Source organism: Lissotriton vulgaris, chromosome 7 (assembly GCF_964263255.1).
Source record: "Lissotriton vulgaris chromosome 7, aLisVul1.2, whole genome shotgun sequence".
Taxonomy (NCBI): domain Eukaryota; kingdom Metazoa; phylum Chordata; class Amphibia; order Caudata; family Salamandridae; genus Lissotriton; species Lissotriton vulgaris.
In genome coordinates, this window is record NC_141695.1 from 269,191,643 (window position 1) to 269,218,589 (window position 26,947).

The window sequence follows — 26,947 nt, forward strand, 5'->3', positions numbered from 1 at the left end:
TCCTTTTTAAGACACTTCACTACACTTCTTTTTTGTTGCACTGCACCTGATCCCATCAGATCAGAGTCACTTGGTCCTAAAGTGATTGCGGGTTGGAATCCCGGTGGATAAAAGGGTACGATCAAGGTCTTAATGATCTAGAGACACGAGACCCTTAAGGATGACCAAGTGATAGTATTGATCATCATCAGTACTTTTGATGGGAATCCTGTATGATATTCTCCTGCATTCACTGATGGTCCTTTGACATTTCCTGTCCCTTATAAACTACTAGTCAGTCGTGACTTGGTCTTGATGTATCAATAGTAACATGAAGACCTCCTTTTCAGAGGTTCCAGACACCTCATTTTTTAGACCCCTAGGTTTGTTTGTTGTATAAGACCTTAGTAACAGCCTAGAGTACTGCTGCAGAAAGGATTTGTATATGACCTAAGGACCTCTAGTTACAACGAAAGGTTCTGCAGCCTCCTACAGGAAGAAATTGTGTTTGGCTCCAGGGACCTCCTGTATTTACCCAAGATACTGCAACCTGATTAGAGTAAACAATTGTGTCAGACTCAAATTGCTTCACTAAACAGCCCAAGGTACAGCAGCTTGGTAACCTGCATTATGGTCAAACTCAGGGGACCTCGATGTACAGCCTATGGGCCTGGTCTCTACTTACAGCATGAATGCTTGTATGATTCATTGAATCTCTGGTAATAGCTTATAGTACTGCGGAGGAACTGCTTAAAGTTTACTATACGGGAGGCAACTACACCCACCTTTTGTCTGACTCGGTGATGCTGTGTAACAGATTTAGGTAATGCAGAAAGAGAAGAGCAAGCATTGGTGTCGGACTCAAAGGATCGCAAGTAGAAAGTTGGATTGATTATAGCAGGTGTTTTTGCGTCTGCGGGACCTCAGTGATGGCTTGAGGCAGTAGCCTGTATCTGACTCAAGGGACCTCTAGTGATGGCCTGAGGTGCTGAAGCCTTTGCCTGACTCAAGGGACCTCTAGTGATGGCTTGAGGTGCTGAAGCCTGTGCCTGACTCAAGGGACCACGCCTGATGTGCCGAAGCTTGTACCTGACTCACGGGACATCCAGTGATGACTTGAGGTGCCGAAGCCAGTACCTGACTCAAGGGACCTCAGTGAATGCTTGAGGTGCCAAAGACTGCCTGACTCAAGGGACCTCTAGTGATGGCTTGAGGTGCCGAAGCCCGTGCCTGACTCAAGGGACCACTACTGATGGCTTGAGGTGGCGGAGCCTGTACCTGACTCAAGGGACATCCAGTGATGGCTTGAGGTGCCGAAGCTGGTGTCTGACTCAAGGGACCTCAAGTGATGGCTAAAGACACGCACGCAACCTGGGAATCATCCTCGACTCAACGCTCTCAATGACCAAGCAAGTCAACACCGTCTCCTCCTCCTACTTCAATGCCCTCTGCATGCTCTGCAAGATCGACAGATGGATCCAGACTGATACCAGAAAGACAGTCACCCAGGCCCTCGTCAGCAGCAGACTCAACTATGGAAAGGCCCTCTGCGCGTGAGCCCCGACCAAGCTCATCAAACGACTACAACACACCCAGAACGCCTCAGCACGACTGATCCTCGATGTACCACGCCACAGCCACATCACCCCCCACCTGGGAAACCTGCACTGGCTCCCCGTCAACAAGAGGATATCCTTCAAGCTCCTCACTCACGCACACAAGGCACTCCACAAGACCGGCCCAGCCTACGTCAACAGACGGCTCTCCTACATCCCCAACCGCCAGCTACGCTCCGCTGACTCAAGGGACCTCTAGTGATGGCTTGAGGTGCCAAAGCCTGTGCCTGACTCAAGGGACCTCAAGTGATGGCTTGAGGTGCCGAAGCCTGTGCCTGACACAAGAGACATCTAGTGATGGCTTAAGGTGCTGAAGCCTATGCCTGACTCAAGGGACGTCTAGTAATGGCTTTGAGTGTTGCAGTCTCATACAAGAAGTATCTGTGTCTTCCTCAAGGGAGCTCTTGTAATGGCTTCAGGTAAAGCAGCCTGCTACAGAAAGCATCTACGTTTGTCCACCCAAGGTACTGCAGCCTGCATCAGGAAAGTGAGGCTTGGCGTTTTTCAAGGACATGCAAATGAAGTAGGAAGATCTATTGGCTGTGTCAATGCTTGTTTTTAGTTGTGGTGCCGTGTAATCAGCCTATGGTTAACAGAAGGCAGAGCTAGAGAACAACCATAACTCTTCAAGCACGGATACCACGTCAATAGAGGAATCAGGAATACACCTCTAACTCCAAATACTTCTCCCTTTTGGAATATAGGAGCCCTGTGTTTCATGATAATGACGAGTATATGTAGAAATTCAGGAGTTTCGGTTGTGTTTTTTTTGTGTGCATTTATTTCAGGTGTCTGCAGATTGTTTGGTGCGCTTTTTTGCCGTTTCATACAGCACAAACTCGGCCCTAAGGTATTGGAGCGCCTTACATGAGCAACAGTTACATACCACCTGGACACATTTGCTTTAAATAGAGATGCCAGAACCAAGCCTGCCTTACCTGAGACTGTGACTCTATAGGTTTCGATCTTGGAGGTGAGTGAATCAATCCAGGGGTAATAATCATTCGCGTCCTCTCTTTGGACATTTTTTATCCGCAGGGAGCAGTTGCCGCTCTTCAAATCTCCCACGAAGTCCGTGCGGCCGCGGTACTTTGGTTCAACCAGATGGGTAGATTTACTGCTATATATCTCAGAGTGGGTCTTCTGTAGGTGCCATTTGATGCTGAGCTCCCCGGCGGCCGCGGGAGGCTCGTGGTTGCTGAAGGTGCAGGGGATCACCACGCAGGAGCCCCTCAGGGCCGGGACGGTGACCCGCAGCAACTGCTGCGCCTGAGAGATGGACACTGAAAGGAGAAACAAGACAGAGGAATCAAGCGTGACGATATAGGATTGTATCGCGAACAGCTGCACCAGCTCAGCCCGCAGCCTGGGGTTGACAACATGTCTAAACATTAAACATACCACAAGTCCGAATTTGTCGGAGTTAATGCATGAAAGGCAGACAGTGCAAGTCGGAAACAGGAGCAACCACTCTTTCTTTCTCGTGCGATCTGCATTTCTTGCATTAATTCGGAAAAAAAAAATTTCAAATCATTTATATGAAATTAAGACACTTCAAAGGTAAAAAACACAAAGGTGCGGGCGGGGCCTTGCGCTGAACCAGCTAAAAGCTGATCCCATAATAAGGGATGGAATGTTGACACAAAAAGGAGAAAAGCCAAATGAGGTGATAAAGCAGCTATCAAGAACTGCCTCGTATGGGCTCCGCTGGGTCAGTAGAGAGCAAAGCGCTTGTATTTTGCGCCTGCGGTGTATAAAGTGAATCATTTTAATCTGATATTTCTCCGAGTTGGTGCATTATTTTGAACAGCACAACCCAGGAACAGAAGCAGGCAAACCCTGCTCACTCTTTCCAGGCTGAGGTGTATTAGAACATCTAGCATTACCTAGCACAGAGAGATTTCGGGTTAAATGAGTTCGATTTACACACTGCAGGCGCATAAAACAGGCGCTCTGCTCTGCACTGAGCGAGCACCCGCCGTCTTGATACGGCCAAAGGTTGGATCTCAAGAGATGTGCATGCATTTAAAGCCTTTTAAAAGAGGACTTGAGTGTAGTAGTATGTAACTAGGGAGCATCTAATGACTCTGTACGAAGGTATTAAAGATGCCATGAGTAAATATGGGCAACAAAAGAAGCAACACAATGGGCAAAATAGTATGTAAATATCTGCAAATCATTATTTTTTTTCATAACTAAACAGAAATGTTTTTCTTGAATGCAATAGGTCCCACATTTACTCGAGTTTGAGCTAATGGCATTGCAAATGGAAATGCATTTTGTTGTTGTGTTGGTTTTTGTTGGAAATGGCCCTTTTTGCAGAGTTATCCCCAAACTCTTTGCTTCTTCCTCCCTTGTTTTTCCTGACCTGTGGTGGTTGGCAATAGGACTCTGGGCACTTTACCACTGCTGATCAGTGCTAAAGTGCATATGCTCTCTATGTAAATTGTTATTGTGATTGGTTATCCATGATCGGCATATTTGTATCACCAAGAAGTCCCTAGTAAAGTGCACTGAGTGTGCCAGGGCTGGTGATACAAATACTACTAGTGGGCCTGCAGCACTGATTGTGCCGCCCACATGAGTAGCCCTAAAATGGTGACTCAGGCCTCCCACTGCAGTGCCTGTGTGCAGTCTGTGAACTGCCATGTCCTCCTGGTCAGTGTCCCCACTGACCAGGCCTAACCCTTCCCTTTCTGTACACATTGGTCACCCCTATGGAAGGCCCAAGGTACCTACTTGGGCAGGGTGCAGTGTATGTGAAAGGTAGAGCATGTACTAGTGCAGGTGACATGCTCTGGTAAAGTATTATAGCCATTTTCGTTTTTCACTATTGTTAGGCTATCTTGCCCATAGGCTATATGGGGAATGCTGGCTACAGTGGCTACCTGCTTACCTTTCCATAGGAGCAAGTTTGGACATAACAGTCTGGTATCCCTGTACTCAGAATTTAATAACACATATTTTAGGAAAGGTGGTTTTTAAATCCTGTGTTTGAGAACAGCACTTTTAGAAAGTGTCCGTTCTCTTGTCTGATCTTTCTGTGTGCCTTGGCCTGTTTGTGAATTGACTGTCTGGATTGTGAGTGACAGGGGCTGGGTGGCCCCCAGAGGCTGAGTGGGCCATCCATGGGCTGAATAGCTCCATCTGCATTTAGAGTGGTGGGAGGAGTTGCACCTGGCACCTGAATAGGACTGTGCCTGCCCCTCACAGTGCTGGCTGCACCCCCGGTGGTGCGTCTGATGCCTCTGTCCTGAACTGTGAAAGGAAAGAAGGAATCATGTCAACAAAGTGCTCCAGGGCTGTGCTTTCCCTCCACAATGCTGGCTCCACCTCCTGCTGGGCGGCTGACGACCCTGCTCCTCCCCTTGAAAGGAAAGGAGAGGCCAGGAAAACAAAGTGCTCAAGGAACACCCAGAACTGGTTCAGACCGGGCTCAGAGCCCTCCTGCACTCTGGGAACAAAGACTTTTAGGGGTATAAGTACAGGACCCCAGACTACAGAAAATTCGATCATCCTGGAATCAAGAAGAAACCTCTGTCAAGGAGAAAGCTGAAACTGAAGAAGGAAGACTGTCCTGCTGTTGCTCTGCTGGACTGACCTACTGTTGCTTTGCTGCCAAGGAAAGGGGAAGGTCTATGCTTTGTGCTGTGTCCCCTTGCTTGAAGGAGTCTCCAAGGGCCTGAAGAAAAGCTGGCTCCATGTTAAGAAGTCCCAGGAACAAAAGGACTTCACCCCTAGCTTCCCTGAACTCTGCTGAGAGAGTTCTGTCCTTCCTGGAGTGCTTGGCCCATGCGTGGTGCCTCCGGAAGTTGTACCTGTGTTGGGAAGCTGGAAACCAAAGTTTAAAGAATTTTCTGCAATGTTTATCACATCTCTCGCTTGCGGAGCGCATCCCAGTCAGTGCGTGTAAATTCCCGCCGATACAAAGGCAGAGATCGTCGCAGCGCCTGTTGCCGCTGCCAGAGCAGTCGCATTCTTCATTTGCGGGACCCACCAGACTGGTGTGGGAAGATTACCATCGCTGCGAGTATCGTCCCAGAGCTTGTCGTCACTGGGTGAGATCGTTGCACCGCATGCTTGCGGACCGCATCACATCGCTGCGAGAGTCGACGCAGAGCCATCGCACGAGGGGCCGTGAGAGTGGATCTTCATAGAGCCACGCATGGTCGCCGCACCAGAGATCGTCGCTGCCCCAAAGATCGTTGCATTGTACCTTTTGCGAGCCGTGTCCACCGAAACCTGTGCACTGGAATCCACGCAAGGTATCGCATCCCTCCCCATACAGAGCGGAGTCACTGCTACACACCTGCTACATCCAGCGGGGCTGTCGCATCACCTCAACAGTGTCTCAGGAGTGACGAATCGCTTGCTTTTCACAGCTACAGTTTTCACTTGGAACTTTTGTCGCTACTAAAGGTACTGTTGGCTAAAACGTGATGCAACTGTGGATTATTTTAACGCAACCTTAAAAACGCTTTTGAAACCATATTCTTGAACTGTGTATGTTGGATTTTTGTCGTTTTGGTCTTGTGTAGTTTAGATTAAATACCTTCATTTTTCTAAAATGTTGTGGAGTCAGTTTGTGGGGTTTTCACTGTGTTACTATGAGTGTTGGTACAAATACTTAGCACATTGCCTTTGATAAACATGACTGCTCGTGCCAAGCTACCGAGGGGGTGAGCAGGGATTATCTAAAGGGTGTATTCTTCTTTCCCTGACTAGAAGCAAGAGTCCCTATTTGGACAGTGGTACCTACCTCTACAACTAGAGACCCTCAGTTCTAACAGTTTTGAAATCAGAAATAAAAGGCATCGTCATTTAAAATGGTAATAACTTAAAGGCGTGCAACCGCCTTTTTTAAAGTTAAAGTGCAGAAAAATCACAGAGCTCACTATGGTGACCTATGTAGGCATCAACAAATCATATGTACTAAATAAAAGTGAAAACGCCCATAGTGTGCTGAATGTTGCAGGAAAACACATTGCAGGAAAGCAATCGTGCCTGCAGTGCCAGAGACTCATTAAAGAAAATAGTGCTTACAGATAAAATAAGAGGTACAGTGTATCAACTGAAGTAAAAGGTCCAGTCCTCATCAAAGAAATGAAGACAGGGCGGTACTAAGGAGGGACTGACAAGCCTATTGACTAATCAGAAGCCAGCGTTTATTAAGGACAAGCTAAATGAAAAATATGGGTGGAGAGTGGGTGGGGCTTCAAGTGCATACTCTAATACAGCATGGCTCACAGAGCAGCGCATGCGCTGCCCAGGCTCTACCTAAAAAGTGGAAGCCAGAAAGGAGCTGCGGCGAGCCAACAAATTAACAGGGAGAGCTGAGCCAAGGGTGCAGCGGAGCTCTATGAGAGCTTGAGCACAAGCTGGGCCGTGAAAATAGCTGGTATGTCAATCATGTGATAAACATGAAGTGAAAATAGGATACTCTCCTTAAAATAAAAAAAGGTTTTTCTTTAACATGAAGTAGCTTTTTTCACCTTAATACATCATATTATTTTTGTACAGCACACACCCTGAATTCACATACTGGAAGGTCCTTTGTAATGACAAAGAAACAGGAGGCTCTGTAAAACAAAATATTTGCCAAAATAACATTTGGCCACTTGGTGAAGCTAAGATTGGTCCCAGATTTTCTGGTTTCACAATATGCAATTCCCCCACCAGATGGCTACCTCTTTCCCTCCTTTTTATCACCAAAGGTGTAGGATTTGTTTTTACTTCTTGGCACATGATGGTAGAGCTTGGGTGGCAGGCAGAGGCAACATTAAAGCTCGGGTTCTTTTGGGAACAAGGGTCCGAGAGCACCTCAAGCTGAACTAGAGCCAGGCCTCTGGCTTGAAGTTTAAGTGGCTCGCGCACTTCTAGTACAAGGAGATGTGAGACAATTGACAGCACGCAAACATGTTGCAGACAGAGAGCAGCAAAGAAGCCTTCATTTGTGGCTATCAGCAGCACAAGGTAACGGAAGTGCCAGCACCAGGGGCACCAGAGCTTGATAGCAGGAGAAAGAAGAGTATGTCAACCAGATGGATTAGAATGTCAGCAGGAGGGAGGAGAGGCTGTCAGTAGGTGGGGAAGAGACAATATATAGAGGGAGACAAGGTTGTCAGCAGGAGGGGGAGAGCTTGTCGCAGGAGGGGGGCAGGCTGTTAGGGTTTGTGAGTCACCCTGGCAGAAGGAAAGGTTGGCAGCAGGAGGGAGGAGAGACCAGGAGCCAGAGGAAGAAGAGGCTTTTCAGAAGGAGGGAGGGGATGCTGTGAGTCAGCGGGAGTGTCGAGGGAGAAGTCCTTCAGTCAGATAAAAGAGACACTGTCAACCGGAGGAAAGAGAGGCTGTGAGTCAGCAGATGAGTTGATGTCAATCTGGGGGAGAGGCTGTCAGCAAGAGGGAGGAGAGGCTGTCAGCAGAAGTAATGAAAGGCCATCAACAGGAGGGAGGAGAGGCTGTGAGTAGGAGGGATGAGAGGCAGTCAGCAGGAGGGAGAAAAGGCTGTAAGTGATAGGGGTGAGCTTCTCAGCAGGAGAAAGAAGAGACTGTCAGTGATAGGAATGAGACTCTTGGTAGGAGAGGCTGTGAGTCAGCGGGCAGAGAGATGGACAGTAGGTAAAAGAAGTCTGTCATATTGACAGCTGCCCTGGGCCACCGCAGGTGGCCACCTTAGAGGGCGGCCACCCTTAGTGCCACATGATGGCACAGACCCAAAAGTGCGGTCTAGTGTTTGGGGACTCAAAGGGTCCCCCCCCCCCCTGTGATGTCACTTCTGGTGGAGGAGGGGTCAGGGCCCGAAGGTATATGGGCTGGGGTAACGGGCATGATGCCCTCTTTGACCCTCATCTGGCCGTGTGGACTGACCCTCTTCCCCGCCTGGACTTAGGCGTGCGGTGCTGCCCGGACGCTGTTTTTCCGCGTGGTGAGTGATTCCCTCGGTCCCCCCCCCTCCTTCTCCCTTTTCCAGGGTCCTTCCATGTTTTCTCGATGTCGGGGCTGGCTTTCTGTGCGGGGGATGGGTTGCGAGCATTGGGCGGGGAGACCGGGACCTGTGGGGGCGCTTACACGGTGCTGGGATTTGAGGGGTGGGCCTGGGTGTGGGCGTTGTGGGGAGCGGGGGTCCGTCCGTTATGCGCTGGTCTGTCTTTTGAAGCGCAGGCTTAGGAGAGGAGCTGGTTGTTCCTTCGAGGGTGTAGAACAGGGGGTCCGGTCGGACCCTCGTGCGATCAGTGCTAGAGCTCCGGGGGAAGGGGGTTGGCCCTCGCGGGCGGGTATCGTGCTGGCTGGGGGGAAGGGGGGCCTTGGTTTCCTCGAAGGACCCTCCGCGGCCAGATAGAGGAAGATAGAGGAAGAATGAGGAAGGAATGCAGCTATATAACTACACACAATTTGGTGTAAACTGCTATTTGGCCGGCCCTTCCACAACTGCAAAGAACGCACAAATGGCCGACTTTTCTCGTTTGCAACCCGAATAGTTTCATCAGATTCCTTGTGTTTCTGGAATTTTGTGACGGTATTACTCGTATATTAATACCGATTTGATCTAGCATGCGTTTTTATTTTTCAAAATTGCTACGCCTAATCACGCTGCACCCCACCCCCGCCCTATGCGCTGCTTTCCCATTTTCCGTCTGCATCATCACTCAGATGTCAAGCCCTCCCCGGGTTCTACTCTCCTCCGTTTCATGCACATTAGTGTGTGTTGGATACACATAATCCACAGCTGCCCTACCTGCGGGAGACGCGGTGCTTGCCAACCTGCTATTCCCTGCAGTTCACACTGCAGCCTCTCCCAGCATTGCATCAAAATAAATCTTTACATGTATGCATACAAGAGACGATTGTGTACAGACTACCGCCTAGCTGATATAATTTATTTAATATGATGGAGCCCAGCTCTGTGTTCTCATTTGATGAGCCTTATTTTAAAATCGTGCATTTGTATGCATGGTGGAACGCAGACTGATACTTACGTGCTTCTGGATGCTTAGACAGGAGCCCAGAGTGGCTGCCTCGGCTTTATTCCCAATTCAGAATAGGGGGTGGTGATGAACAGAGTGTCTGAATTAAGCAGACCACTCTTACCCAGTCCAAAGATCAGGGCTTGATCCATCACCGTTATTTATCTCACTGCACCATCCCAGCTCAGAACCTGGCTATATGCAAATCAGTCTGTCCCTGGCCCAGTGCATCATGGGAACAGGGCAGACTAAACTACCAAGCCAATTATTCACCAGAAAGGAGACAAGCTACCGGGGACCGGTTTCTGGCATTTCACCCGTCTTCGGCCCGGCTTGCTTGAATCCTGATGGTGCAGTGAGAAAGGGACTCATGTCTGAGTATACCCTGCCACACCTATAGTGGCCAAAAACGATTCAGAATAGGGGGTGGTGGCAGCAGAGTGCCCTCCAGAAACCTCTCCGAGCTCGCGCTCAGGTGGCGCCGAAGCGGGACATCACGTAGCGACATTTTGAATCACTGTGTTTTGTTTGGCTGAAAAGATCTGGTTACAATTTACATAGGGTGTAGGTACGGCCCGAGGCTGTAGTAGGTGTGCCTTTTGCATGTGTCCTGATATGTGCAGTGCATTTCGCAAAATGGCAGCGAGCGGGGTGTGCTGCCGTTTTTACTTTGTAAGATAATTACAGAGCTGTATGTTCATTGTGAGAATAAGTTCATTTTGCAGTGTAATTGCTGTTTGCGAGGCTCGTGCCACACAAATAAGTATGAGGTGGGCTCTTTCCACGTTTAATGCGATTTTATATAGCGCAAACTTTACCCGAAGGTGTCAGCGCTTTACTTAAAGAACCTGTGTAAACTTAGGGATTTAGGATTACATGCTGACCAACTTAATGTACATATAACGTATGCATAATTGTAACATTACACCTAATGTACATGCATGGATTCATCACAAGCGCTGGCTCTGACAGCTTGTACATTTGCAATGTTTCTGTTGGTATCTATTATGTAACGCACTTGCAAGGCGCATTTTCAACTATCCCGTCCAGCCGCCCCAGGCCCAGGTGTGATGTCTATTTTGGGCGGGGATGGGGATAATTTCACGTTTTGTTTTATGTTCATGCAGGCTACCATGCAGAAAGGGATCCTGGGGCACACCTCATTGAAGGTCACGGGATTGACCATGGGTAAACTAGTGTCGGCACACTGGGGTCAGTGGGCCAGAGGTAACAGACTACATGTCTGGTTCGATGTGTTTTTCTAATTACAGATTCTCTGTTGGCAAGGAATTAGACGACAAAGAGGACTTTGGGATTTCATGGTTCAATCCCCGGTGCTGGCAGCAGGTTAGCCCAGCACCATGTGACTCTGGGCAATAGTTCGCTTAATCTTCCCGAGGGTCCCCAGCGACGGGACACCACTTTAGAGGTAGCTGTGCACTTTACAAATACTCTTATTTCAATTTACGAGGCCCAGCATCCGTCACGCATACATCCTGTGATTCAGGGGTAATCATGTTCTTCCTGTGTCACAAGTTAGATGCCCCATTGTAAAGCAACTGGTGCTATCATATTGGGGCGGGGATACGGACGAACGAGTTAGGCCCTGCGTACCTGTCAGCTGCCTATATGTATGTTGCATGTAAACTGAGTCCGAAGTTTACTGGGGCTTCATTGTCAGGGGTCAAGGGCCCGCAGCCGGAGTGTGCCGGGATTCAGGGGCTGGATACTATGTGCGTACACACGATGCAGTGCGGTTCCGACACATCTTTCGTGAGTGACTATGTACAGCACTGTTAAATGGGAATGTGAGGTGTGTGTATGACAGCCTCTGTGGCTGGTTGAGGCACCACTACTATTTGCGGACTGTCGGTGTGTGGAGTGCGGGGGATTGTGTGACAGCAAAGTGACAGGGGGAGCGTTTGGTATCTCTTGAGCACGTCACCACTGTGCGTGAATGCACAGCATGAGTGTGTCACAGATGTTTATCCACCATCATTATGTACCTTCACTGCAAATGTGTGCAGGGTCAGAACCTTTTGAGTCCCTGTGGCTAATGGGGTAGGTGGGTTAGCTACCCCAAAGGAATATGCAATATTTTGTTCCACAGCATGGGGCGAGAGCTGGGTGTTGGATATTGTCCAATTAACGGTGTCTGAATCGAGCTTTTCCTACTTTTAGTAGTATGTAGAGCTATTTGTTCGGCCATGACTGGCCCCGCGGACACTTTGTCTGGAATCAAACAATTAAGAGGTAGACAAACGTTATGTAGGCAATGGCGCTACTCCTGCAAGTCCGGAAACAAACAAAATGTAAGAGGTAGCAATAGTGTGTTACCAGAGAATAGTTACAGGCATGTTACAATATAGTAACAAATTGAGGAAGACGGATAATATTGCAATAATGGGCAGACTCTCAAACCACTAGAACACTCTGGGAGACACGTCCAGAGTCATTGAGAATAGAATTTCTTTAATGAAAGGTCTTCCTTCAGAGAATAGAGAGGAGAAGTAATACATTTGGAAGTGTGAAGGAATGTGGACAAACTAGTTCTCGTAACTCCAAATAGGCTTGGCATGGGTATTGTGTGGGGCATTGATGGACCCGGTCTCATTGCAGAGAATCCAGATTGGTAGATGGGGGTGGGGCAGAGCTTCTAATGAATGTTTTTCTGTCTCAAATGCAGGAACCACGCTGGAGAACCACCCTACTCACATGGGGGGCCACTTGAACTATCAACAGGTATAACGGTCTTAGCACACTGGGGGCAGTGGGCTTGGGTCTGGGATTCACAGTTTCTCCCCAGGTGTCACGACTGTCCCTGGTGTGGGGCGCGCAGGTCACATTCTTAGAAGTCTTACATTCATAGTCAACTGGTGAATCTGAGCGTAGCTGGTGACTCATGTTAATTAATTGGATGTTTTCGCTTGTAAGATGATCGGATGATTCTGGGCAATTTGTTGATTTACTGGGCAATAATTGCGGTGTTCTGTCGTAAGCAGTGGTAGACTGGGCAATTCATGCGTGCCCTGTGACAAAATATTGATATGCGTTTTCTTTTTACCACTGGGGGTTTAATAACTGAGTGGTCGGGGCATATCATGAACACTGGGAGCAGTGTGCTAGGGTCTGGGATTCCCAGGTTCTCCCCAAGTGTCATTACTGTCCCTGTTGTGGGGCGCGCAAGTTACACCCCATGGAAATAATACAGTGGTAGTTAACTGGTGAGTTTGTGCAGAGTAGGTAGCCCCTGTGCTTAATTGGATGTTATCTCTTGTAAAAACAACTGATGCGGCTGGGCAATTGGTTGTTTAACTGGGCAATAATTTGGGTGCCTCTCTGTAAGCGGTGGCATAGTGGGGTAAATCATGCATTCCCTATGACAAAAAATGAAAGGCGTTTCTTTGAAACGACTGCTGTATCTGGGCATATCGCGCATCCCATGTGCAATAGTTTTCTTTGTAAAACATCGGAAGAGCCTGGGCAATTTGTTGATTCGCTGGGTAGAATTGGGGTGTCCTGTCAGTAATCAGGGGGAGAATGTGGGCAAATCATGCATGACCTGTGACAAAATGGAAATGAGTTTTCTTTAACACAACTGAGGGGCTTGGGCATATCATACAGCCCAGGGACAATCATGGAATATCTTTTGTACAGCAACTGGTGCGCAAGTAAGGGGCTCTGATCCGGGTGATCGAGTAAGCAAACCGGTTCTCGTAACTTACAAACAGGCTTGCCTTGGTAGCGTGGGGGGCATTGATGGCCCCGGTCTCATTGTAGAGAACCCATTTTGGATATGAGGGGGGCATGGCTTCTAATGGATGTTTTATGTCTCAAATGCAGGATCAGCACTGGAGAACCGCCACACTAACATTGTGGGCCCCCCGAACTATCAATAGGTAGAAGGGTCATAACACACTGGGGTCAGTGTGCTAGGTTCTGAGATTACCTGATTCTCCCCAGGTGTCATTACTGTCCCTGTGTGGGGCGCGCAAGTTACATCCCATGGTAGTAATGCATGGTTAATGAACTGGTGCGTCTGGGCATAGTAGGTAGCCCATGTGCAATAATTGGATGCTATCTCTTGGAATAACAACTGATGCGGCTGGGCAATTTGTTGTTGTACTGGGCTGTTCTCTTTGTAGGCGGTGGCAAAGTGTGGGTAAATCATGCATTCCCTGTGATAAACAAGAAAGGAGCTTTCTTTGAAATGACTGCTGTTTCTAGGCATATCATGCATCCCATGTGCAATAGGTGAATGTGGGGTTCTGGGTCAGCAAGTCCAGGATTGGAGTGTAACCTGTTTTCTAATTTCAGGACAATCGGATCAAGTACACAGGCACCACTCTGAGGTCAGGTCGGAACGGAAGCAGGAATGGCCAGGGGTGCTCCGGGCGCGGAGCCTGAATGCTGTTCTTGGTCAAGTGCTCTTGGGGGGCAAGGTGACAACCCAGATCTGACTTCATGCAGGGGCGAGTAGAAGCAGTGTTAAGTATAGAGGTTGTGCAACTACCATGCCCCCGTTACACATCAGCCCCAGTGTGCTCAAGTATCTCATCACTGCTGGCTCAGCTCATAGATGACAAGAGGGGTAACCACAAGGGTAGATGGGCAGAATACTGGTATGGTTTTCAGTAGGGGGGGGCACAGGGGGCTTCTCCCGAAATTATATGAAAGCCAGCCCTTATGTCACACTGTAGGGGGCGCACAACAGGGGACACGGCCTGTCCAGGTGGTCAGGGGCTACAGTATTGTAAAGTCTGGACTTCCGTAAGCACAGTTAGGGCCCGCCAAGATCATGAAGGACATTTGACTGCGGCCCAGGGCATCCTCTCAGCAGTGAGGGGGGCCTTGTTTGCTTCTTTTGAGACACTGTTGTGGGATACACATGGGTCAGTTCTGTGGGACGTATGCTCCGTGGGGTGGAGCTCCTTAGAGTAAGGCGTGTGCAGCATGGACCTGGGGTAGCCAGCTCAGGCTTACACCTGGGTTTGTATAAGTTGATGTGATGGGTCAAGGGGTGCTGCACCATGTGTAAATGATACGGTACAACATCTAGTGTACCAGTTCTGTCTGGGATCCTCATTAGCAACAACGGCTGCTTATATGGATAGCAGTATAGCCTCCTTTAGTTCATCCAGGGTAGGGGCGGGCTAGATCAGCAGCTTGGCAGCCGGGAACGGAGTAGAGAAAATCACCCTGGACAGAGCAATGTGCACTCAGCAGTCAAGCAAACTGTTTCAACAGAACCCTGATGCACTGTCTGGAATAAATGCAAGGTTATGGGCTACACATAGATAGGCCCTGCTTTGTGCAGGGGGCGCGAGTGAGCCATTCACAGGCGGGTGCGATTGGCCTTGACAGTGCTGTAATGGAGGAGATAGAGCACTAATAGGTACATCTCCTAAGCATAGTTTTCATTGTTAGTTGAGAGGTTCTGGGACATTACTGATAACAGTTCACAGTCCTGTGGAGCGGCAGAACTGATAGGATATTTGGTTGCTGGACAGCACTGTTGTCCAGAGGTGGAGAGGACATGTCCATGCTGGAGCTGCAGGAAGCCTCTGAATGAACAGGCTGTAGGTCACTGGGTCTAGAGGGCCACTCACTCCGCATTTGAAGCAGCTCTCTTTTCAGCAACTTTTGCGCCGACTTTCTGTGGTGCATTTAGATTGGGGGAGCTAGTGGTGAGCTCCAAGTTCCAACCAGGACACACCAGGAGTAGCCGTGTGCACACAGGATGCTGTTCCGACTGGTGAGGTCCTGACTCTAGGTTGAGGAGATATAAAACGGACCAGGAGGGGGCAAGAAAATGTATATTGTTAAACAGGTTTGAAGTGCCAAGTACTGCTCAGTGCGCCTAGTTGCGTGATACCTGGCTCTGTGCCCCCCCGGCAAGGGGCCTCCTGATGCATGCTGATGGGACCCTTCGACCAAATACCAAGTACAGCACATAATACAGGTGTGTTTGGAATCAGCAAGCTTCGAGGTCCAGGACTAGCGCTTTTGCACCCACGCCTCTAGAATAGGGGCATCAACCACGGCTTTCCAGGCGGCTTGCCAGTGGAACACATAAAACAAGTGGGGCGTTGAGAGTCAAGTTGCTACAAGTATTACATACGTCCTTAAGAGGCAGATTTAGGCACAGACCTCTTTTTTGATGTGCTGTTTTTGTGCGACCTGGAGTCGCTATGCACAAATGCACCGGACAACGTGGATTTGGTTATAAGATAGGGTTGCTACATGCGGAATGCACAGGGTGCTTTGATGAAGATGGGATACACCTATCAGAATTGAAGATGGCCCTCTTCCTGATAGATTCAGCGGAAGCACTAGTAGCAGCAGGTCGTAAAGGAAAAATCTAGAAGGTGGGGGGTCTCTGGGGTGGCGGCGGCCACACCCAGAGCCATGTTATAAGAAACAGGGTTGAACCCAATATAGTCAGTAGGGACCTGGGTAACAATATAGAATAAAAGGAAGGGGTCCCGTGACCAGAGAAAAGAAATTACAAATTTACACCATTTGTATTAACAATTCAAAGAAAGAAAAAACTTTTTATGGAAGCAAAAAAGAATTTAATTCAAGATTGCATACATCCTATTCAATGGATATCTTACTCATTTTGTACATTCTTTTGATACCACAATTTATATACAATGTGCGTGCCCACATTCACAACAGGAAGGGGGTGACGTGAGGGAAAGTGTAGGGGGTAGGATATATGTGATCTGATTCATTCGATGACAAGTCTTATTTAAGCTTCTAAGACAAAGTACATGTGGTCCCTGGAAACAGGGCCACAGTTAGTGGCTCCAAAAGAGTCCAAATTTATGAATGATAAAGATCGGCCTAACTCCGTTGTAGCCGTAAGTGTCTGAATGGGGACCGGAGTTGGTCGTGGGTGGTGTAGTCGTCAACGTTTCGACCCAATATAAGTAGGTTTCTTTTCCTTACAGAAGGGTCTTCATCAGGACAAGCAGAGTTGTGGGTGGGCAACCTCCTGGGGAGCAATTGGAAAAGCGAATTAGAAAACCACCAATCCTGTATTCTAATTCATAGGAAGGTGGTACATGATAAATAAATAATCGTTAAAGAAGGGGAGACAGCCGTGTTGTCTATCTCTGTGTAAATCCCATAAGTAAGATTGATAAATATGGACTCACGCTCACCTTTCACAAAGGGGCGATAGGAGTGGACTTGAGGGTGGTTTTTCTTGGTCCAAGTTGGTAGATAACTCTAAATTTTAAAAGAAGAGACTGGTGTTTTTAAACAAGTCTAGCAGGTTGGCAGCTAGTACATTTAAAATCTGTTATAGAGGGTCTGATTTCCAAGATTGAAGATGTACACAGTCATCTTGGACGGATAACGGGGGGGGGGGGAAGAAGGGCTGGTGCTAGTTCATCCATTTTGCTGTGAGCTCGAATATTCCTCTGTATTATTACCTGTAAACCCCTATAGGGTATCTCCCTAGTTGGTTGTGGAAGCAACTTGTTAGTGGTGGATAAGAGTTCTCCACCTGCAAAAATGAAAGATAAGATATCTGTTTGCACAACAAATACCAAATATGCAAATATTAATGGTGTAGCAACAATATTTTTAGGGTGCTTACCACTATCAACAGTTTTTAAATTCTATTGTACAAACTATAGTAGACCTCAATCAGGCATTATTATTCCTTTCAGGGCACCCACGAGTTTAGGGTAGGGAACCTAAGTATGAAAAGAAATTCATAAAGTAAATTGTTATTCGTCTGCAGAAGAACAGGCTATTTGAAGTATCTATGCTTCCAAGTCGATTTCATTACCGGGAGACGGCAGCAGGAGATCTACTCGACTTTCTTATATAAATTCACCGATTCTTTACGAAGAATGCATATATGAATTGCACATTTCAATCTGAAAAAAGACCGGCTTGAAAATCTGCCTGGAAAGGGAGACAATTCCTATGTTACTAAGAAACTGAACCGTTCCAAAATATGCACCTAGCATTACATAGGAAACATTAGAAATGGTAACGTTACCAATTAGGCTGCTCGAGAAGTTTATTTTTATGCAATCATTAAGCCATCTCGTGGGAAGGTGTCTTGGTTTGCCTAGAAGGAATGCGGAGATTAGTCCGTGGTTCACACATTAGTCAGGGAAGTCAATACGGTTTCTCTAAAAAATAACTAAATTAAACGCGTTCCTACCTGCCCCCGCCTGGCGGTCTTGAAAGTTCTAGGGAAGCGAATCGCCGATTGTGTTCACCGTCTCCTAAAGACCAAAAGTGAGCACATGCAGTTCAGGGTATTATACGCGACTCATTCGCGCCGTTCACAAAGGCAGGGAGAGGGGCTGTCAATGTTTACCTGATTTTGCGTCCCGAGTTAGAAATTCACCTAGTCTGAGCACTGCCGCTACCGATATGGATCCTATCTCGGTAACCGTGCGTGTTGGACACTTCCTGGTGATTCTCAGCTGGGGGGGCGGAGCCTCGGAAGTTTTAATGGGAACTGAAAAAAGACTCCGGCTATACTTTAATGATTTTGAAAGGAAGGTTGTCTAATGGGCATATTTTACCACATCGATCCGCATCGTTATCTGTCATTGTTATTTGAATAATCCGCATTATTATTTATTATTGTACCTTGGATAAACTAGCGTTATACTAGTACCGTGTTAACATTGGCAAATCACTTATCGTCTAGCTGGGGAGGCAGCAAATCACACTAGGTGTTTGCGGAAGAGGCACAAAACGCGTAGGAAGGTTCGAGGGAGGCACAATTCTCCTGTGATGGTACAGGCTCCTGTATCCCATCTTATGTTAACGTTGCGGCAAAACATTACTATTTAACCTATTTAGAACAATAATCAGCATTATGTTGTATTTACATCGTATCATGCAATAAATTAACAAGGGAGTGCACAAATCACGTAGGATAGTGTAGACTCCACTTCCATTTGGCAATAAAGAAGAGAAAATAAATTAGTTAACCCAACTGCAGATATTTAAATGAAGGACAATGTGCAGCATATTATAGACAAGGGTGTGCACAAATCACGTAGGATAGTGTAAACTCCACTTGCATTCGGCAATAATGAGGAAGAACAATTTGTTAGCGCCAATCACAGTTATATGAATGAAAAGAGCAGTGTGTAGTACATTACCCTAAAGAATGGCCAATTGCGCAAAACTATTTTCAGATTCATTGAGGCCCTCAACTACAGAGTTAAAGATATGGATCCACTTGAGCTCTCTGATATTCAGGATGTTGGGTAGGTCTCCTCCCCTTGGGCCCAGTATGATATGATCCAAAACCACCCATTTAAGTGATTCTGGTGAATGGTTGTGTGTGGTACAATGATCAACCAAAGGTGCCCCTGTTACTTTGCATCTAATCCTGCTGCAGTGTGAAAGGAACCGTGCCTTGACACGTTGTTGAGTCTGACAAACATAGATGAGGTTGCATGGACAGATAATACCATAAATCACATTTTTGGTATTGCAATTTGTGTGTTGTTTGAGCACGTGTTGATGGTTTTTAAAGACAAATTCTTTGGATTGGATAGTAGACGGGCAGGCTTTGCAATTACCACATCTATAATGTCCCACCACCCGCGGTTGGTTCCAACACGAGGTTATAGTGGGTTCTGGTGGGCATTCCAAGAATGATGAGACTACATGGTCTTTGACATTTCGTGCTTTATTGAATGCATGCATTGGCACGTTTGGTACATCCAGATCCTTCGCAATCAGGTTCCAATGTTTATTTATAACCTTTTTGATAGAGTGGCTCTTGGTTGAGAAAGTAGTCACACAAATCATGCGCTCTTCAGATTGACTGCTACGTGTTGTAGGTTCAAGGAGTATATCTCGGTGACAGAACCAAGCTCTTTTTCTAGAGCGTTTGATGAGTCGCTTGGGATAGCCTCTCTCTATTAAACGTGTCATCAGGATCTCAGATTGTAGCATGTAATATTCCTTCTTACTACAGTTCCTACGCACACGGAGGAACTGTCCGTAGGGTAAATTATCCCGAAGGCTTATATGGTGATGGCTGGAGTATTGTAATAAGGAATTCCGCTCTGCAGGTTTTCTAAATAAGGTGGTATGTAGAGTGCCTCCCTCTGCCACTAGCGTTATGTCTAGAAAGTCAATCTTTTTGTTGCTGGATTGTTTTGTGAATTGAATGTCTGTGGACCGTGAGTTCAACCATTCATGAAAAAGTTCCAGTTCATTGTTATTCCCCTTCCAAATTAGCAGCACATCATCAATGTACCGTACCCAAAGTTGTATATGATGATGAAATGGATTCTGGACGTTGATGACAAAAGTTTTTTCATAGAAAGCCATAAACAAAATGGCCAGGTCTGGGGCAAAGGCTGCCCCCATTGCCACACCTTTCGTTTGCAAATAGAACACATTCTGAAACATGAAATAGTTCCTCATCATGGCAATCTTAAGTAGAAGAGTTATAAATGTGGTGGGTACTTGTACTGGGGCATCACGCCTATCCAAAGCTTCAGTGGCCACAATTAAGGCCTCCTCCTGCGGGATGCTTGTGTACAGCGACACAATGTCGCACGTAACCAGAAGCTCTTCATCTGTGTTGAAAGATTTTCCATCAACTAAAGTGATCGTATGTGTGGTGTCTCTCAGGTATGTGGGAGTGGACTCAGCTAATGGTTTAAAAAAAAAGTCTATATAATCGGCACAGAGGCTCAAGAATGGAGCCGCATCCGGACACAATGGGTCGCCCTGGGGGGTTGTGTAGATCTTTGTGTACCTTGGGTAAGGTATAGATTGTTGGTATTCGCGGGTGACTTTGATTCAGATAACGGTATTCTTGGTCCGTGAGAAAGCCTTGTTGGACACCTTCTTGCGTTACCCGTTGAATTTCAGAGGCTAGGTCTCGTGTTGGATCAGATGGCAGTCTCCTATTACTTACTCTATCATTCAGTTGACGCAGGATCTCCTCCTTGTACTTAGATACATCTTGAATGATGATGGGACCGCCCTTATCGGCTGGCTTGACAACCACATTGGGATTGGATTTAAGAGTGGTCAGTGCTATTCTTTCATTTTTACTGATATTGTATCTTACATAGGTCTTCTCCCTCAAAATCGTCTTGACCTCTTCAGTAATAATACTTTCATATGCCAATATCCGGTGGCTCATTGCGTTAGATTGGGGTACAAAAGTGGATGGCACTCTGAAACCGGTTACAGATGTCTGCAACATTGGTGGTCTGTTCTTTAAAAAGAAACGTAGTCTTAAATTTCTAAAGAATTTAGAAAGTTCCATTAAAGTGTTGAAACTATTAGGAGGGGTTGTAGGAACAAAGGACAGACCCTTACTCAGCACTCCGCGTTCATCCTCACTGAGTTCATGGGAGGATAGATTGATGATTGGTGTATCAGGCGATCTTACCACCTGTAGTTCTTGCGCCTGGTTGAGCGTTCGCCGTGTTCTTCCGGCTGGAATCGGACTTGTTTTGTTCCGCGGCCTTTGCCACCGTCGTTGTCCCACTGCGTCTGGGGCCCTTGTTGTCCCCAACCTGTACTCCGGTTCCAGTTGTTGCCTCGTCCACGAGGTGGTCTCCATGTTCCTCGTTCTAAAAAAGAAGAATTAGGTTGGTATTAGGGATAATAATTATCCTGCTATCCGTAGGAATTACTGGGACCTGCTTGTTCTGAGTCTTCTCCGGAACTATAGGAAGAGTCAGAGAATGTGGTATAGCGTCCCCTGGATCTACCACCCCTGTATCCTCGATTCGTAAAGCGTCCTTGTTGATCCTGTCGGAAATAATCCTCAGACAGATAAGGATATGTTTTTTTCTTGTCGTAAAATTTAAGATCACGGGCTAGTTTATCTAGCTTTTTCTTAATGTTAGAAGTCTCAAAATCTTGTAGAGTCTCAACAAGTTTAGATAACGCCTTTTTGGAGTTGGTAAGTGTGCTGTCACCTGAGATGCTTGACTTCAATTCGGCTATTTGTTTGGTAAGTATAGCCACCTGTTCTGCTGCAGTCTCTATCCCCAACACCATCCAATGTCTAGAACAGTTATTTGCAACAAAACTGAATCCTTCACGAAATTTATGAATATCTACAAAGATAGCTGGCTCCACTCTGACCTGTAAACCTATAGGTATAATATTGTTCTGAAGGCACTGAGCAAGGAAATGCCCATGTAGTTTTGCACGGATTAGCTTTTTCTCTAATCTTTCTAGCTGAGAGATTTTGTCATTCAGGGTAATATCTACAATGGGTGTACTAGCTGACAAAAAGTTGTTGGCTGGGTCGTGTAACAATTGATCAATATAATCTTCTGTGTATGCCCCACCCACAACTCTGCTTGTCCTGATGAAGACCCTTCTGTAAGGAAAAGAAACCTACTTATATTGGGTCGAAACGTACACGACTACACCACCCACGACCAACTCCGGTCCCCATTCAGACACTTACGGCTACAACGGAGTTAGGCCGATCTTTATCATTCATAAATTTGGACTCTTTTGGAGCCACTAACTGTGGCCCTGTTTCCAGGGACCACATGTACTTTGTCTTAGAAGCTTAAATAAGACTTGTCACCGAATGAATCAGATCACATATATCCTACCCCCTACACTTTCCCTCACGTCACCCCCTTCCTGTTGTGAATGTGGGCACGCACATTGTATATAAATTGTGGTATCAAAAGAATGTACAAAATGAGTAAGATATCCATTGAATAGGATGTATGCAATCTTGAATTAAATTCTTTTTTGCTTCCATAAAAAGTTTTTTCTTTCTTTGAATTGTTAATACAAATGGTGTAAATTTGTAATTTCTTTTCTCTGGTCACGGGACCCCTTCCTTTTATTCTACACCCATAGCCATGGCGGAGTTACAGGGCGATCCAACGTAGGAAGGTACAGAAGGGTACCCTCTACATGAGCACAGGAAGGGTGCCAGAGCAAATTATCCCCAGGGAGATCCTCGGTGGGAACCTGGATGAGTGACGGCGCCCTGTTTGTCCTTCGGGCGGTTGTGGACCGGAGCAACCGGGGGTTGCCTGCAACGCTCAGCCCCCGTAGGGGGAGGGGCGTGAGTAAGGGGTGGACTGGAGGTCCGCCGGGGGAGGGGGTTAGACCTTCCCCCAATATTGATAACGCCCCGCGGTTAACACCACAGGGTTTTAAGGCTCATCAGGTGGGCAGGTCGCCAGGGGCGGCCTGGATCGCCCGTAAGATAACCCAACATGTTGGGATAATGTTTATGCAAATAAAGCTGCAACAACTTTCTCCCAAAAAAAACATTGTGTGGTGTTTGTTATTTGGGAAGTTGTTGTGAGCAGGTTGGGGTCTGTGCCGATGTTGGCACTAAGAAAAGACACCGCCAGCAGGAGGAAAGAAAGTCTGAGAGTCAGTGGTAGGCAAGGCGGTCAGCGGGAGGGCGGCAAGGGTGTGAAAGGGCGGTTCTCAGGGGCATAACACAGGTCCCTGCAGCCCCGCGGTGCGGGGGGCCCAATGCTCCAGGGGGCCTCTCATTCATTGTAGCCAGCAAGCCTCTTCAAGGCTTCATGAATTAAATGCTGCACAGCCGCACACGCCACCCAAGGCCAGGCAAGGGCATAACACAGGCCCCTGCGGTGTGGGGGGGCCCAATGCTCCAGGGGGCCTCTCATCCATTGTAGCCAGCAAGCCTCTTCAAGGCTTCATGAATTAAATGCTGCCCAGCCGCACACGCCGCCCAAGGCCAGGCAGTAAAGGGATTTTTGGTGCGCACGTCCGGGCCCCTCTGAGGCTCTTCCACGTGTAAGGTGAGTATATTAAACTCAGGACGCCTCTAGGTGAGCCCAGAAGAAGGAGGAGTCAGTCAATGCTAGGAGATCTTTGGGAGGGGGCGAAGCGCCTGCGGGCTCTGCTTCCAATCTCCCTTCGGCCTCCGGCGTAAAGCAGCACCCCCTCATCCCATCGCAGTAGGTGCTGTGGGGGCAGAGGGCATGAGCTTGTAACCTCGTCCGGTGGCAGGGCCGGCTCTAGAGCGGTGTGGCCAGTGCCACCACACCGGGTGCTGGCTTGCTGGGAGCGCCCTGTTTGCAAGTTTGTATTGTTTTTAAAGCACCTGCTGCCGCTTTCCTTTCCTCCGGCAATTACCGGGCCTAACAAAACTGCCAAGCTAACTCTTGTAACTAATGTTCTACCTACCTGGAGAGAGATAGCTGTGTCCCGAATCAGCATGCAAGGCAGAAAGTCCCCGAGATGGCAGGTTTTACCGAATAGGACACATGCAGCCTGGGCCTCCACCCATGGTGAGTGCTGGTCTGGTACTTTACGCTGCCCTTGCACGCTGAGCTGTGCCGTGCATAACCTGGGAGGGACGCTCCTGGTGCCATTGTTCTTGGGGTCGATGGGAAGGCGTCACCCACTGCAGACATTGTTTATTGTGCCTAGCATGTTTACTGGATGCCCCCCTTGTTACCCAGGCTCTTAATGCGCATGCAGTCCCAGACATCGGAGTGCTTAAGTCAAACATTTTTCTTTGTGAGACTTGCTGAATGGGAGTGCGCTTATCAAACCGTTTTCCCCTTGGATTTGTCACCCCAGCCTTTTAAATTTTCCGTTGTTATGTTATGTTATGTTATGCGTTTTTATTTGGCGCACAGATGCTCCAGCTAAGGAGCGTCCTGGCGCCCGTTGTGTGGTTACCTGTCAAACTTTCCTGTTGAAAATGCACTTAATCTAAACCCCCCGTTGCGTCGTGGGCCCTAGGCCCACATGCTAGTAATAAGTGTGACACAGACACCCGTTAGGGAGTGGGTTAGTGAGCCACGAGCACGTGCGCTCGGTTCCTTTTATTGACTGATGTCACGTGCCTCGTGACATCAGTGGTGGGTGGGTGTTTAGTGTAGGCTTACATTTTTAACCCTTAGACTGTGTCTGCTAGGACACAACATTCCTCCCAAAATTTTATAAAAATTAAGTAAAGACAAAAGTCCGACTCTGGGAGGAAATACACAAATGTACAATAATTACAAATCTACATCGAGTCTCTTCAGCTGCTTGCTTGATGACAAAGATGGAAATTGCTGCTGAAACTTTATTTCTTCTTGGCTTGACGTCCTGGTTATCGGTGGGTGTGCTCTTCTTCGCTTTCGCCGTGGACATGTGTTGGTCAGTCCACTGAGATCTTGCTTGTGAGGGTGACACCAAACAGGATAACCAGATGTTAGACTAGGATGATGTTGTCTTCTGCTGGTCCGTATGTTTCTTCACTGTCAGCAGCTTGGCTTCACATTGCAAGGATAGTGTTTGAAGGACATTCGTCTCACTAGGATGCCCCTCTCGCGGGTATTCTCCTGCCACGAGATATACCGGAGGCCCTTTTCGTCAGGTTTCCACTAGGCCGGGTATTATTCCACAGCGTTGCTCCAACTCCACAGTCTGCGTGTGAATGGAGGAGACGATGAGGGTACTACCTCACAAAGTCCGTAGCTCCACCTGAAGGGTAGTTGTTGACTCCTTTCTTTGCGCACAAGTTCCTCTTCTCCCCGGGACGTGCAGGTGAGACGGCGATGGATCCATCTCTCATGTCGGGACCCTCTGCCACCGGTGTCCCTGAGGCCTTTGCCCCTTGGATCTCCACGGGCTGGTGGGGATCGGTCAGTTCTCCTTTTTCAGGCCATATGAGCTCTCTCCGCTTCCAGACTTACGTTCAATCCCAAAGGTGGGTGTTGCCAATGTTCCGGCCTGTGCTCTCCTACCGTCCACGGGTCGTCGGGGTCTTGTGAATGGGTAGCTGTTCTATTCTTGGTGCTCTCAGTGTTCTCCTAGACGTGTGGGTCACTGTACACGATGTTGTGGTGTGTCACCTCTTCTTCTTTCAAGTGTGTAGACTTATCACACCTCTCCTCACCTTTTCCAGATGATGTTCTTGGCGTCGTGCCACATGACTTCTTCCTTCATTCTTTTCTCAATGGCGTTGTGTCACTCATTCTCTCTTCTCCTTTTCGCAACATGGTGCGGTCACCTTTCTTCCTTTGTCTTGCTGACCAGGCTTCTTCAAACAGCGTGCACTCCGCCTGTTTCCGTCTGGTCTTGTCCTGTCATTAGGACACGGTCTTCTCTCCACTCTTCGGTGACTGGACCGGTCATTACGATCTTCTCTCTTGCCTCCTGTTACTTCTTTTCCTTCACGGGCGATCGTCTTGGTGATCGGCTTTTCTTTGGGCGCCCCTCTGGTTTGTCGGATCATCCTTTTCTTCTTGGGCGGTCTTCTTTGCTATCAGATGGGGTGGACAGCTTGCTCTTCGTGAGTCTTCTTGCTATTAGCGATCATTGGGATCGCCATGTGCTTCTGCTGCAGTGCTTTTTTCGTTGGCGCAGTTTCGCCTGCGCTCTTCGTGTGCTCTGCTTTTTCCGGAGGGTTACTTCACCGCTCCATGGACCTTCTCCAGTGGATGCACTTCTCGTGCTCGCTTCCGGTGAGGCTCTTTAGATTCTTGGGGCGTTGACCGTGCTTGGTTGCTTTGCCTCCTTTTGGCTGCGGGGTAACTTTGTGTTACTCTTCCGCTGCACGTCAGTGTGCATTGCAGTGGCAAGTTCTGGCTTCACTTGGTACCATTGTGATACATCTTCAGTGTAGCTTTGTTCCTTGCACTTTTAGTTTCTTTGGTGTTGTCGCTCTTCCACTTGCGTGTCGCACTTTTCTTCTTCACACTGGGTACTTGCCTCGCACGTCTTCTGGTGCTTCGGGTGTGGCTTCCTCTCCGTTAGGCGCTGTCCTGTACTGTCCGCGTCCGGGGTACACTTGCGCTCTTCCAATAGGTTGCCTTTGGATCTTGCTGCTTGCGGTAGACGTTTCTGACTCTCCCTCGACATCCAGTGTGAGGTTGTCTGCTGCGATTGCGGTGAGCACCTGTGGCCACAGGCGTCACTTCCACAGTGGTGATGGGTCTCCATCGCTGTAGGCTGTCCCTTGTGCTTACTTGTGCTTGTTTGGTTCTTCTGTGCTTCTTGTGGTGCAATACCTGAAAATGCCCACTAGATGGCAAGGTAGTCTGTGGGTTTCCTTCTGCAGCAGTTTCCAGCTCTTGGTAACTTTCTTTTCTGGATGCCCCTAAGAGCTGCAGGCCTCCCTGGACTGTCCTGGGATGTCCTTCCCTGCACCAGCTGTCCTCGATGCTCCCTGACTACTCTTCACACTGCGGTGATTCAGTCCCTTGTTCCTTATTTTATTTTCCCTTAGGAGGTGGGGGCTGCAGTGCATCGGCATTCCTTTACTGAGGGCTGCCCAGGGGGGTATTTCACTCGTGCAGGCAGTCATTTTGGCAGTTTCTTCTCCCTCCATGCCCTCTGCCGCCGCAGTTCTACTTGCCTCACACTGCGGGGCGGGGGAGGATGTCAGTGCTGCCTTCAGGGCTGGTC

At 47.9% G+C, this 26,947-nt stretch overlaps 1 protein-coding gene across 5 annotated transcripts in view; it reads right to left on the bottom strand.

The window, feature by feature from the left end:
• The window catches only part of LOC147701363 (B-cell receptor CD22-like), a 550,058-nt gene that overhangs the window by 282,876 nt on the left and 240,235 nt on the right, over nt 1-26,947 (bottom strand). For all 5 annotated transcript variants that reach the window (XM_086930063.1, XM_086930060.1, XM_086930062.1 and 2 more), the window contains exon 3: nt 2,534-2,878. In XM_086930063.1, coding sequence (XP_086786189.1) covers nt 2,534-2,878 — 345 coding nt within the window. The remainder of the gene's footprint in view (nt 1-2,533; nt 2,879-26,947) is intronic.